Below are 14,995 nucleotides of genomic sequence, written 5' to 3'. Positions count from 1 at the left end.
GAGAAGTGGCAATTCACAGGCAGATAAGTGGATAAAAAAATTGCCTGAGCTATACGTCAACTGGAATAAGATTGCAGAATATGATGGGAGATAAGAGTGCTACAGACAGGACAACAGCCAGACAAAGCTACAGAGGAAAGGAAAACAACCAAAACCAGGTCTTGTCTAATCCCTGATCCCAATTCTCCTTGTGGATGTGCGTGCAATACAAGCACTGTGAAATCAGACACCATTTGCAAGGAAATTGCATGGCTGGTTCCAATGGCCAGACCATCCCAAATACCAGACTGACTGCTGATGTTGGCTCTTAACATTACCCAGGAGGTTTGAAGAGAGGAACAGTGTTTGCTCCTATTTAACAAGGTCAGGAAAGACAGACATCCATAAACCTAGAAATGGGTCTAGTTTATTTTTCCGTATCATTAGCCTTTTATGATCGGTTGCTGGTACAAATCTCACATGGCCTTATGAATTAGACTGCAAACTTAGAAATGTAGATCTTGTTTCATTCAGACTGTGAAGCAGTGTTGATCTTGGTGGTAGCATCGCTTGCTTATCTAAACAGGTTTGCAGACTCTGGGGCATCTTTTAGGACACCGTTCCAAGGCAGAAATAACTTTGTCCTCAAATCACATGAATCAATCCATTTTTTCACTCTCAGTGTTTGACTTGGCTGCCTAGGCTGGTAGGATTTTGCTAGAAGCTATGGGTAATTAGAGAGCTTGGAAAAGTTCAGGAGGTACCTATGGATGGTTCAAGTGTGTGACCCACAGTGTATTTCTGTGGCTTCCAGCAAACGGCAGTACGTCTTTCATCAGGTTTTCGGGCAGATTTCTGTGACCTTATGAACCTCACTGTTTTGCCATGGGATCCTGGGTGTCACACCTACTAATCATGGGCTGCATCCCCTTCACCAGACCACCTCCTTGGCCCCTTCATCAGCTCCATGCAGTCTGTCTTGAGAAGTCTGTGTTTGTCAACCACGGTCGTGGTTTCGAATTCATCATATGCACCTCCTCACAGCAAAGAGGGGGTCAGCAACCTATGGGGCAGATGTAGCGGTGGAGAGGAGTGGAGTGGGAGTGGATGGAGACAGTGGGAAGGGGATGTGAAAGAGAGTGATACCGCAAGTCCTAGCACAGCTAAGTTTGGTCTAAGCAGCTTCCCCACTTCAGCAAGGCTGTGGTTATTCACGCAGGACAGCACAGGTTGCCTGAGGCTGAGGCCTTAATGTGAAAGTCGTTTGGGGGACGGTAAGGTCCAAGTCAGACTCTGAAACTCCTGGCTGGGGTTGAAAAGTAAATGTCTGCAGCAGCCCTACGAAGAAGACAAACAGTTCCATCTTGGCGAGGCTTTCTCCAATGCAGTTCCTTCGTCCTGCGGATGAAAGCAGTGTGTTTACTTGATGGAAAGATCAAACTAGAATATTTGCCATGGACACATTAGCACCTGAGGTGTTGCAATGGAAGCAGGAGTGAAACCTTGAAATGCACCACAGCATTTTGGAGCCCGTGTTGCTAAAGGTAGCTGTCCCAGTCACACTGGTACCATGTGCCCGCCTGGTCTCTTTTATCCCACAGCTACCTGCAGCAGCAAGTCGCAGCCATGCTACAGGGTATTATGCATTTATGATGTCTTGTCTCCTCTCCTTAGCCCTTCCAACCCTCTCAGCATCTTTAACCCTTTCTTTTTAAAAAGCAGCCTGATAGAAAAATGCCACCTCCTCCCAAAGCGGAATGGTTTGAAACTCATTTTTCCTAACATCCCACTTCTACAAAAGACTGTGTTTCTTCTTTCCTACCCGCTCTTCCCAGCCCTTGCGTGATGGTCCCTGTGCAGGTGAAGCCCTTGGTGGACAGCGAGAAATGGCTTCCTAACGTCAGAAGTCACTGCTGAGGGGCTGTGGTGGGAGCACGTTCTGGAATCCCTTCAAGCCGTCCTTTCAGAGGAACAGCTGGAACGTGTAAGGTTGCACGGGAGAATTTGTAGGATTCTGCAGGAGATCTCCCTTTATAGTACTCACAGGCTCCTGCAGTGCTGGGCTTTGTTAAACTCCCACCAAGACTGCTCCATCCAGCTGTGCCCTCTCACAATGTGCGCTGCTGCAGCCATGGAGGGCATGGGCTGCGGGCAGGCATTTCTGGAGACGAGCAAACTTTGGAAGCGTTTATGGCTGTCGGGAAGGCAATGTGTAAGTGGTATTTCTTCTTTTAGGATGGCTCAGGGGAGAGTTTCTGATATCTAACAACTGCTCCTACCATTAGCTCAGTTTAAGTGCCAAGGGGGTTGGGTTTATGAGCCTCCAGGGAAAGAATGTTAATCATATTTTGCAGGTGCAATTGTGATTAAAAAAATAAAAGAAAAAGTTTGTGACGACCAAAATGAGAGATGGAGGTAGCGTCAGGATGCCAAGTGCTCTGTCACCTCCCCTAATCACGGGGCTGTGCTTCTTCCTCTAAAAGAACAGGTCTTGCTGGGAATCCTTGGGAGCTCTTAAAAGTGCCACTGGAAGAATCACTGGCCAAGCTGATTTTTGGAAACAATCCAGGGCCTTGGATTTAAGATTTCACAGAGAGAGTAATATGGTCTGGTGTACTCTGTCCTATATGGGGTCTCTGCTGGCTGTAATACTCAGCCAAGGTGCAAGGCTTTTTGGGACTCTCTTCCTTGGCTCTGGTGGGCATTGGGTGAGGCCTTGCCGAGACCCATTGACACATGGGACTTGCCTCAAGACAGGACTTGAGGGTCCCTGGATTGTACCTTCACTTCCAGGAGAGCTCAAGAAACCTCATGATAGCTATGCTGGCAGCCCCACCAGTCCTGTCTGGTTATCCACCTACTCCTGACAGCTTTGAGGCATTTTTCCACCTTCTTTTGGATGCAGTGTATCTCTTTGTCTTCTCTCCTGTTGAACCTTTGGGAACCAACCCCTTCAGTGGTGGGAGAGGTGTTCCCTGAGAGCAGCCATTTGCCTGGATGCAGAATAATTGACTCCATTCAGTTGCCTGGTTGCTTATTGACCGAGTTAAAGGCAGTACTTAGCCATGAAGACCCCATGAGTGTATATTGTAATAAAATGGTCCTGCCATAGCCTCAGCCCTGTGCAGATCAGCCCTTTAGTTACCTGTGGAGAAGGGCAGGAAAGCCTCTCTCTTTACAAAATTCCCTTCAGCATCAAGGAAGTGGTTGGGGTTGAACTGATGTGGTGTCTCCCATTGTGTCTTATCCAGCAGCACTGAGGTGAGCGACGGGATTACAATTATACCCTGGAAGAAAAGTACACAAAGGCACAAAAGATAGCAGAAGTGCTCTGTTTTGGTTCATTTTGTGACACAGACTTCGGTGTCCCAGGAGATTTGCTCCACCTGGGGTAGGTGGAGACCTGAGGGTTTTATCCCATCAGCCAGCAGAGAGAGAAGTCAGTGAGATTTTCCCAGCAGTGCCAAGGACTGAAGCCAAATCCCACATGGTGCTGTGAAAACCTCAAGCAGAGGGTCAGATCCTGTAAATTCCCTGGCAGATACTTCACTGTGCAGATGGCATCAAGGAGGTAAACCAGGGTCACTTGTGCAGTGAGGAAGTCCTGAGCATGAGAGGGACTAAACTGAGTCCTACAATAGTGGTCTCTCTGGACTCAACATAGTCACTGGAGTGGAAGAAACTCTTCTGGGGGTGATTTTGGATGCTTACATTGGGCTTCAGTCCTATAATTCCCTCTAAAGAAACGAGTCTTTAATGGCACTGGCAAAAATGAGGTGGTGTGTTCCTGGGCTGGAGCAGTTACCTACCTTGGGAAGGAAGTAGCCCCTGAAGTGGGTGTCAACAGCAGTGCAGCGGGGAACGTGGGGCAGGAGGGTGATAAACCTCTGCACTTCGTGTAGCACCGCATTTGTAAACGGCATGTTCTTCCGATCCTCATATGTGGCCCAGCTTCCAGCTTTGACGGTTCTCCCAATCTCCTCCTGCACCTTTTCTGGAAGGAACAAACACAGTTGCATTCCAGCAAGGAAGCCAGTTCCCGATTCGGTTTTGGGAAAAACATATTTTTGCAGGGTCTGGAGGGAGAGGATTCTTAAAACGTCAGCCTGGGTTTCCCCACTCTATTTCTAGTTCAGGCATGTGGATGAGTTGTTTCCCCAGCATCATACTTTCATCTCCACTCACCCTCTCTCCCAGCAAGGCACAGGGACTACTTGATTGTGACTTTGATCAGCATCTAATTACATCAGGAGTTCATAATAATAAACAGATGGGATTCAGCTTTTAAGGCAGAAGAGCTCCTGTGGATCTGAGGCCAGGCCTCTCCCCTCCCCATATCTGCCATGCCACGGATGGAGCATAGGCGAAAGGAGCTCACTTTGAATCTCTGGGTATTTCATCATCAGCAGGATGGCCCACTGGAGCGTTGTGGCTATGGTCTCTGTTCCTGCCATGACCAGGTCGAGTATGGATGCTATTAAGTTGTCATCATGGAATAGGCTGTCTTTCTTGTTTTTCTCCTTGAAAAACACAAGTGGTAAGAAAGTTCTTAAAACCATCAGTCTTAGTATTCAGCAAGCTTGGGAAATACTGCATAGCCTACGACACTGTTGACTATGATCTTGTGTTTGTGAACTGGGTGATAAAATAGACCTGATCTTGAATGCACAGCATTCACCAAAGATGGGAGCATCAAAGATGGAAGGTTTGGAGTGGAGTTTTGATTTGGCATCCATCTCCACCCAGAAGCAGGCTGAAGCCCAGGGCCAGGTGCTGTTCACAGACTCAGCCTCACAGGTTTGGAAAGAATCATAGAATCATTTAGGTTGGAAAGGACCTTTAAGATCATTGAGTCCAACCATTAACCTAGCACTGCCAGGTCCACCACTAAACCATGTCCCTAAGCACCACATCTATGCGTCTTTTAAATAGCTCCAGGGATGGTGACTCAACCACTTCCCTGGGCAGCCTGTTCCAATGCTTGACAACCCTTTCGGTGAGGAAAGTTTTCCTAATATCCAATCTAAACCTCCCCTGGTGCAACTTGAGGCCATTTCCTCATCCTATTGCTTGCTACTTGGGAGAAGAGACCAACACCCACCTCACTACAACCTCCTTTCAGGTAGTTGTAGAGCACGATGAGGTCTCCCCTCAGCCTCCTTTTCTCCAGGCTAAACAACCCCAGTTCCCTCAGCTACTCCTCATCAGACTTGTGCTCCAGACCCTTCTCCACCTACGCTGCCCTTCTCTGGACACGCTCCAGCACCTCCATGTCCTTCTTGTAGTGAGGGGCCCAAAACTGAACACAGGATTCGAGGTGCAGCCTCACCAGTGCCGAGCACAGGGGCACGATCACCTCCCTGCTCCTGCTGGCCACACTATTTCTGATACAGGCCAGGATGCCGTTGGCCGCCTTGGCCACCTGGGCACACTGCCGGCTCATCTTCAGCCGGCTGTCAACCAGCACCCCCAGGTCCTTTTCCTCCGGGCAGCTTTCCAGCCACTCTTTCCCAAGCCTGTAGCGTTGCCTGGGGTTGTTGTGACCCAAGTGCAGGACCCGGCACTTGGCCTTGTGGAACCTCAGTTGGCCTCGGCCCATCGATCCAGCCTGTCCGGGTCCCTCTGCAGAGCCTTCCCACCCTCCAGCAGATCAACACTCCCGCCCAGCTTGGTGTCGTCTGCAAACTTACTGAGGGAGCACTCGATCCCCTCATCCAGATCATTGATAAAGATATTGAACAAGACCGGCCCCAAAACTGAGCCCTGGGGAACACCGCTCGTGACCGGCCGCCAACTGGATTTAACTCCGTTGACCACAACTCTCTGGGCTCGGCCGTCCAGCCAGTTTTTTACCCAGCGAAGCGTATGCCTGTCCAAGCCATGAGCAGCCAGTTTCTCCAGGAGAATGCTGTGGGAAACAGTGTCAAAGGCTTTACTAAAGTCCAGGTAGACCACATCCACAGCCTTTCGCTTATCCACTAAGCGAGTCATCTTGTCATGGAAGGAGATCAGGTGGGTCAAGCAGGACCTGCCTTTCATAAACCCGTGCTGGCTGGGCCTGATCACCTGGCTGTCTGTACGTGCCGTGTGATGGCACTCGATATGATCTGCTCCATAACCTTCCCCGGCACCAAGGTCACACTGACAGGCCTGTAGTTCCCCAGATCCTCCTTCCGGCCCTTCTTGTAGATGGGTGTCACATTTGCTAACCTCCAGTCAACTGGGACCTCCCCAGTTAGCCAGGACTGTGGTAGATGATGGAAAGGGGCTTGGTGAGCACTTCAGCCAGCTCCCTCAGTAGCCTTGGGTGGATCCCATCTGGCCCCATAGACTTGTGTGTGTCCAAGTGGTGTAGCAGGTCGCGAACAATTTCCCCTTGGATTATGGGGGCTTCATTCGGCTCCCCATCCCTGTCTTCCAGCTCAGGGGGCTGGGTACCCCAAGAACAACTGGTCTTACTATTAAAGGCTGAGGCAATGAAGGCATTAAGTACCTCAGCCTTTTCCTCATCCTTTGCCACTATGTTTCCCCCCACATCCAATAAATGGGGGAGATTCTCCTTAACCCTCCTTTTGCTGCTAATGTATTTATAGAAACATTTTTTGTTGTCTTTTACGGCAGTAGCCAGATAAAGTTCTGGTTGGGCTTTGGCCCTTCTCCCTGCATAACCTCACAACATCCTTGTAGTCCTCCTGAGTTGGCTGCCCCTTCTTCCAAAGGTCATAAACTCTCTTTTTTTTCCTGAGTTCCAGCCAAAGCTCTCTGTTCAGCCAGGCCGGTCTTCCTCCCCAGCGGCTCGTCTTTCGGCACATGGGGACGGCCTGCTCCTGCACCTTTAATAGTTCCTTCTTGAAGAACGTCCAGCCTTCCTGGACTCCTTTGCCCTTCAGGACTACCTCCCAAGGGACTCTGTCACCCAGTCTCCTAAACAGGCCAAAGTTTGCCCTGCCTCCCCAAGGTGGAGTTCTGCTGACCCCCCTCCTTACTCCTCCAAGAATCGAAAACTAGCTTTTTGTGATCGCAATGCCCAAGACAGCTTCCAACCATCATATCACCCACAATCCTTCTCTGTTCACAAACAGCAGGTCCAGCGGAGCACCTTCCCTAGTTGGGTCCCCCACCAGCTGTGTCAGGAGGGTCTCTTCCACACACTCCAGGAACCTCTGAGACTGTTTCCTCTCTGCTGTATTGTATTTCCAGCAGACGTCTGGTAAGTTGAAGTCCCCCACAAGAACAAGGGCTAGCGATTGTGAGACTTCTCCCAGCTGCTTATAGAATATTTCATCTGCCTCTTCATCCTGGTTGGGTGGTCTATAACAGACTCCCACCATATCTGCCTTGTTGGCCTTCCCCCTGATTCTTAGCCATAAACACTTAACACTATCATCATCATCATCAAGCTCTAGACAGTCAAAACACCCCCTAACATACAGGGCTACCCCACCGCCTCTCTTTCCTTGCCTGGTCTCTCCCCTGTACAGAAGGAGATTCAGCTCCGAGGGACTGCTCCTACTCAAGGGCGGGATGAATCCCGAGCAATGTTCAAAATGACCTTTCAGGCCATTTCTGCTGGGCTTTAGGACTGTACCGACCCTTCCTCCACGTAGCTGGGTAGAATACTTAGTGCCTAAGGTTGGCCCAGATCCGGTTGGAAAGAAGAAAAAACTCAGAGCCCAAATATTTTGTGTTGAATGCAATCAACTGATGTGTGAAACTGCAGAGTCTCTACTAAAGTAAGGTGCAGGGCAGGGCTAGGACTTCTACTGACAATTTATTATTCAAGTACTTTAAGTGTTTCATTTGTCTTGGAGCAACAGTATCGATGATTAATTGATTTGTTGTCATAAAAAGAAAGGCAGAGTCCACTTTCATGTGAATTCATGCATTTTCTACTGGGAACAAGGAGTGGATCTCACACGATTAGCGCTGCTATTTCAGGAGTGGACTGAGACAGTGGCTTTCATATCTTAATTTTGATAGAAAAATCCCTGCAGTAAATTACACCAACTGTAAGAGACTGGCATCTGATTTCAATACCCCTAAATAACAGCATGGATATCAATAGGTTTACATGACATGACTGAAATCAAGACTCAGCAACAGTTTTAGCTAGAAAATTCAAAGGAGACATTGCAAACAGTCAACAGAGTTAAGCAAATACCTCTTGTTGCTTGAATATCAGTGCATCAATGTAGCTCCTCACGCTGTTCTCATTGATATCCTCCCTGCTTGCCTTCATGTATTGCCTTAAAATGACGCGCACATCTTCTATTTTCCCAAGCATAATCTTGTGGGTTTTGAAAAGAAATCCAAGGAATGGGTAGAAATTGAAATACTAATGAGGAGTTAAAAAAGAGAAGCATTAAGTCTGCAGAAATATCAGCATGCTGAAACAGCTTCTTCCTAAGGCATGACATATCAGTTGAGTTTTGTCTTGCAGTAGTAGTATCTTAGCATCCCACGGGCTTCCCGGGCAGATTTTCATAAGGGAGGGCTTTGCAACCTTTGAGCCGTTATTTAGTACTACCTAATTTTAAGCCCTTATGCTGTTCTGTGGGAACAGATGCTCTACGAGTTACAGCCTGGTCAGCTTCTCAACAGAGTTGGGGTTCCAGTGTGCCAGGCCACCAGTCAGTTTAGATGAGTATGAGACTGGTTAGTTTTTTCCAACGTCAGTTCTGAAGGATGAGGTGTGATAGTTTAAAGATAAACAGAGTTTTCCTGGTACTCTCCAAGGAGGCATTTTTAATGCAGCCTGTGAAATCTCACTCACCTGGACGTCAACACTGAATATAACTTTTTAGAAAATGCAGCAAAGCCAAAGAAAGCCTAGATGGTGCAATTATGTTGAAGAAGCCAAAAAATATCTGTGGAGCTGAAATAACCATAGTTCAGTTCTTATTTTAGCTCCACACGGATGTGCAGGATGGTTCAAAAGGAGAGTAGCAAAGGGGAATCTGGCTGCACACTTGTAGTGACCAAGGTGGTACGACAGGAGAACTGTCACATTTTAGGCGTAATGGCTGGTTCTGAATATTTGAAAACTGCTGAACTAAATTCTATGGTTTGTGTGGCTCCCAAACGTAATGTGCCAGTGTAAAAAAAATGTTAATCTCTGAGATAGGTTACTTACGCTCAAATACGGAGATCCCAGAAGAATCATAACTTCATCTATGAGTCTTAAGAGAGTGACAAATGTTGGGTCCTTATAGTCAAACCTGTCCCCAAACAGCATGATGAAGGTGATGTTGATTGGAGCACAGTTGAAGGACGTCAGGCTAAAAGGCTCCCCTGCAATGGGAGGATGGAAATGTTAGCGAGATGTTGCAGCAGCAGTGACGCATATGAGGCTGTACAGCACCGTGATGGTCTCCAGCTCACCTTTGAAGGATTTGATCATCTCGATAAGGAAGTGAAGCTCCTCGAAAATTCTCCCTTCTATCATTTTTTTCCCCATGCCGAGGTTGCGCATGCTGGATACGGTGAACCTCCGAGTTGTTCTCCACAGCTCCCCGATAGAGAAGAACAAACCTGGGGAGGCCGTGAGACATCACCGCTGGGCTCATGCACGGAGGAGCCCCACCACACGAAACAAAACAGGGGACTGGATGAAGAGGGATCTTCACAAGTGTTTCTGCTGCCCAGTTTCCCACGGATTTGGGGACTAAGGGTCTCCCATTTCTGTGTACCCCATCCCTGTATCCTCTCAGCTCCATTCTCCCAGTCTCACTGAGCCTGTAGTTTGGGAAAAACAAGGTCCCACCCAACCCAGCCTGCCCCAGCCCACTCCTGAGTGCAAGATAAGCAGGTATGGCTTTCAGACCAGTACTGGTTGGCTGTAGAGCTGGGGAGAGATGTTGGTCTAAGTCAATCATGCAACTTTTCTGACCCTGTTTGGTTGCAAGTCTAGGGCCTCAAGCAACAACCTTGTATCTTTGAAGCTTCTCCCTTCGTCCTATTCCAGTCATAAAGGTATTTTATCTATGTGAGATGGGATAATTCAGCCCCCTCAACCCTGGCCAGTGCTGAACTGTTTTATGGAGATTCCCAGCAACACTGTATTTTCAGCAGTGGCAAAAATACTATCATTTTGTAGAGGTCACTGAGCTTCTGCCTTGATGGTCACTAACACCACCAAGCAGGGATGGGTATTTCATTTGAGTGTTGGAAATAACGAAAGAAAAAATTGTGTCAATAATCCAAAGACTATCTCAGATTGTGTCAATTGAAAAACCGGATTCCGGCACTTCACATCTTCATCTTGGCTGCAAGGTTTTTAAATGTGTTTGCTTTTTCTAGAATAAACACTATTTTAGAGCCGTGTAGTTTTAATTTGGAAAGCAAAACTTCTTTCTCTAAAAATGACAAAGCAAATTTCTAAACTTTATTTTTAATTTTTCTTTAATTCAGGCACTTCCATCTGGATAATTCATTTTCTGCAAACAGCTTCAGAGTCAACAAATTGGCATTTTCTGAAGAAAAAAATGTTTCATTGGAAAATTTGTGACAATTGTTACTTAACAGCCCCTGTGAATTTACAGCTTGGGTCACCTCTAACTGGCTCAGATTTGGGCTGAGAAGGTAGGTGTGAAAGGACTTGTAGTGCAATACTGACAGTCTCCCACAGCGATATTTTACATGTAAATTAGCTCTGGAAAATGCTTTTCTCCCCATCGATTCCTTTTCCTTATGTAGCGATAAATTCATCTATTGATATTATGGCTGGGTAATTTAATTTCTAATTGTAATCCCAACTTCAGCCTGTGACCAGCATATAAAGCCGCCTTTTGGTTGCTCAAAGCTAAAGCCTCAGCTGAAGCATAGGATGGAAAAACAAGGCAAAAAGTCCTCTAAAATACTCAATTGCCCGGGAAAAACGATAAGATTGTTTGTGGGGGCAAATTTCTAGCCTCAGTCTATTGCTTCTCCCTGAAGCTGTTTCACGTGGTCCACCCAAGAGCTTTTGTGGGGAGGCAAGGCACGGGGGACTGGTGATGTCCAAAATTGTGGCACCTGGCAGCAGGAGAAAGGGAAAAACCCTACAGCTCCGAACAGCCAAACCAGTTAGTCCAAAGTCCCCTGAAACCGTGGAGAAGGTGGTGTGGTGGTGGTGGAGAGCTGCTCTCATCGATGTCTTACAGAAATTAACCCCAGAATTACCACGGTGCCTTTAAAAATCCCACTCCTCACCCTCGAACGTTTAGGATACGGATCGGCTGCAAGTGCATTAGCAAAAATGATGGTAGTGAAAAGCCAGGAGGCATTGCATGAAAGTAAGGAAAGCCAAATATTTTCTGTTGGCTTGGCTTCAGAAGGGTCCAAGGGGGATGTTTAAAAGCCGGGCTCGGGGAAGCACAGTTAGGCTGGCACTAAGCGACGGTGTCGTCCCTCCCGCCCGCCCCCGCTCATTTCTCTAGTACCGTTTCCATTCTGAATTTGGTCAAATATTGGGATGGATGGTCTGTCTACAAACTCCTCTGTGTAGTTCACAAGCGCCTCCCGCACAACTTCGTACCCGGTCAGGACCACAACTTTCTGGAACCCAAAGTGGAGGGTGAAGATGGGGCCGTATTTTTCCGCAAGCTGAAAAAGAGGCGAGCTGTGATGGTCAGGAAGAGAGGGAGTGTGCACGGGGCAAGCGCCCGTTGCTTTCTGAAAGGACGTATTGCGTCCTGGTGCCCTGCTGGGAACGGCTGCGGAGCCGCTACCTGCAGAACAGCGCCTGCGAGCCGGAGCCCATCACGGTCAAACACGAGGCATTTTGTGTGGATGCCTGGCTGGCATCCGTATGGATTTTAGGCTTCTTGCCATGAAAGAACCCCCACCCCCATCAGTGCATTACTAATCTGGTTTTGCTGTTAAGGAGAAAGTAAATGAAAAACTAAAAAAACCACCTAGAATTAAAGACCAGACCTGAAATGGCAACACAATTTGGCAAACTGGAGAAAGATGAGAACAGAGAAGACATTTCAGTGTAAATAATGATGCTGTCGCACAGGAAAGCTTTGGTACAATGCTCCTTTCATACCAAAGCACTCCTGCATCCCTGCTACTGTGTTTTTCCCACAGCAGGCATTTAGTTTGCCCTGGATGACCACAAATTGCACATCCGTGCTCCTCTGCTCGGACCTGGCTTTGGTACCTAGAGCTCAGCCGGGCACAGCAGGGAAACCTACGGCTGGAGCAGAAGGCTGCCCGAACTGCTGGCTGTCCCCGTCCTTGTCCATAAAGCGATGCTCGTTTTGCACTGAGAAGGCTCTGGAGGTATCTTTGCCAGGACACAGAGAGACTCTTTCACTGCCACATGCCCCAGGATAAATTCTCCTCAGCTCCCTGCCAAAGCTGTGCCTTGCTGGCAGCTTACAAAGGCAACACAGTGCCTCAGGGGCTGAAAATCCCTCCGGGAGTGTATGGTCCTGCTGGCATGTCCTACGTGTGTCCCCGGAGCCGCTGTGCTGTGCGCAGGTCCCCGCTCCTCTTTGCCAAGGAAAGGGGTCTGTGCAGAGCGAGGCAGGCTGGCGGGGGAAGCCACGCTCCGTAAGGACCGTTGTGTGTGTGCCTGCTGCTACGTGCCTACAAGGGTGAGACTGTCGTGCCCCCCAACCCCTGCCCATGTATCCCCTCGGTGCTGCACTGGGGACCGTGGGAGGCTGACTACTCCTGCCGACCTCCGCCCCGCCGCTGCGGCTGCATCTTGCTCCCCGGCAGCTTGAAAACAGCACTCGGGGACAGCCGAGAAGAGCGTGGGCTGGGCTGGAGCAAGGCGATAGGAAGCCACAGTCCAAATCTGCTGCCTGAGCAAACACGGGGTGTATGCGTGCAGCCTCAGCTGCGCCGGGTCCACCGGCAGCTTTTGTGGAGGAGAGGGGGGCATTCCTCCGTGCCCTGCAAACAGCCCCGTCAGGGTGCCCAGCCAACAAACGCTGCTCAATGCAATCACCATTTTTTGCTTTCTATAGGGTGAGGTGGAGGGATTAACCCCTCTGGAGTAATCCCAAAGAAAGGCAAACATAGGCAATACCAAATATAGCCTAGCAGGTGATAAAAGCATGCGGAGGTAATTCCAAACTGCCGTTCAGAGCCTGCAGCAACGTCTGCCCAGCCCCGCTGGGTAAACTGACCCCAGCCCTGACATCGCCCATAATAACACCAGGTGCTGGGAACCTCACCCCGTGGCAGGGCTGACCCACCACTCGGCTGCTCCCAGAGAACTGCCAGTGTTTGCGGAGCACCGGTGTTACGGGAGCCGTGTCGACGCCTGGTCATGAACCGTGCTGCCTGTTTGCTCACTCTCTCCCTGACCCTGGCGCAGGTCGATCCCCGAGGGTGCTGTCTGCTGAGGCGAGGAGGGAGCGCTCGGCAGCCTGACACGGACACCCTGGGCTGTGCCAGCCTCGTCTTGCACCGAAGAACAGTTTACCACCGTAAGTGGGGTAAGTTGTCTTAATTGCAGGTTAATAGAAGAGCTTACAGGCTATTCATATTGGTTCCTCAGTGCAGCTTTTAATCCATCTCTCGTACTGCCGTTTAGATTTTAACGCGTATCCAATTCTTCAAGAGGGAAGTGGATTTTGCAACGGGGCATCTGGATTTTGGCCCGCCCCGAAGCAATTTTGGGGTCACTGCATCATGGAATTCCCCTTGCCAGTTCACCAGGGCAGAGGGGAGGGAAGCAATTTCATTTCATGTTAGTTATGTCCTAATGCTTTAAAAGATTTCTGGATGTCCAAGCTGTCAAATTAATATTTCAAATCCCACAAGCATTATATACTTCATGTACATCATCACAATTACATGAAGAATTCCCATATTACCCAGAGGTCTTTTTTTAATGGTTGATCGCTCATAAATGACATTGCATCAACACAGACATTGGCTAGAAGAAGCCCAGAAAAACATTACAAAGCAATTTTCACACCTTTACAATTTAGTTTGAATTAAAAAAGACAAAAAGTTCTCACTGATATATCCCAGGCAACTTTAAAATCTATGAGGGTCTGGGTTTGGGGGTTTTTGTCCTACCTTCATTAGTGATTTATCTTGCCTTCTAAGATCCACCAAGTGCAGGTTACCAATGATCGGAAGAGGAGTTGGACCAGGAGGAAATTTAAAAGCTGAATTTTTATAGCCAGTTGAAAAATAGAGTACAGCTAATAATACTGCTGCACACAGCAGACAAATTAATGCAGGATCAGAGACAAATGAAATTAAAAAAGACATTTTTTTAGTAATAATCTGGTTTTTGGGGGTTAGAAGCAATAAAAATGCAGTGGCACTGTTCAGTTTCTGCCAGCTGGCTTTCTGTTTGCTCTCTGCGATTGCTACAAGCACTCGATTCTTATTAAGGTTTGTAGAGTACCTAAATAAATACTGCATACTCCACCCTCTTTAAACACCTCAGAGAATGTGGTCTAAGCAGTTTGCAAAGCCTGTCCAGAAGTAAAGAGAGTTTCAAATTACAAACCCATGCATGTGTGTGCAGGAACATATACATGGGAAAAGGTGCTTGGCATTCCTCTACAACCTCCTCCTCCCCCTGAGACCTCAAGGTCCTTTATTAGCAGTACTATGACCCTCCAAACACGCCGCTGACCTGGGGAAATAAAAAGGTTTCTTTGAATCCTATTAGAAACCTCCGGATTCAAATGTGGGTAGGGCTTGAGATCTCCGTGTTACTGGAGAGAAAAATAGTATCGTTATCGGAGACTTTTGCTTTCTTGATGTCAAGTGGACATCAAAGGTTGTTAATAATGGTAAAGCCCATGTATCCCTGGAGGTTGTAGCCCATAAACTTCTTCATAAAGTCGGCTCTGAACTGCCCAGAAGGGATGTGATTTCAGACTTTGTGTCTGAAGTAGAGGACATGTAATAGCTAGCCATGGAAAATTAGCTTGGATCAAGTGATCATGAGTGGATTCATGAGTGGAATGGAAAGACAAAATTAGATTTGAAACTTCTGGGAGGATTCTTCATTTTGCAAGAGCAGCTTCTAAGAGACAGAGGGAAGAAGTTAATG

General features: G+C 48.0%; 1 protein-coding gene across 1 annotated transcript; it reads right to left on the bottom strand.

Moving 5' to 3' along the window:
* Nucleotides 1-1,172: 1,172 nt before the first annotated feature.
* LOC142089154 (cytochrome P450 2W1-like) lies at nucleotides 1,173-14,199 on the bottom strand. Its single transcript, XM_075165251.1, has 9 exons — nucleotides 14,002-14,199; nucleotides 11,400-11,562; nucleotides 9,361-9,510; nucleotides 9,113-9,270; nucleotides 8,141-8,314; nucleotides 4,358-4,499; nucleotides 3,789-3,973; nucleotides 3,125-3,266; nucleotides 1,173-1,377 (listed from the first exon to the last, which is right to left on the bottom strand). Exons 1-9 carry the CDS (start codon nucleotides 14,197-14,199, stop codon nucleotides 1,187-1,189), a joined length of 1,503 nt encoding a protein of 500 aa, XP_075021352.1. The 3' UTR covers nucleotides 1,173-1,186.
* Between the last annotated feature and the right edge of the window lie 796 nt (nucleotides 14,200-14,995).

The sequence above is a fragment of the Calonectris borealis genome, chromosome 16 (genome assembly GCF_964195595.1).
Source record: "Calonectris borealis chromosome 16, bCalBor7.hap1.2, whole genome shotgun sequence".
NCBI lineage: Eukaryota > Metazoa > Chordata > Aves > Procellariiformes > Procellariidae > Calonectris > Calonectris borealis.
Note: the sequence above shows the minus strand (reverse complement) of the source record. Positions and strands in the feature narration are given on the sequence as shown.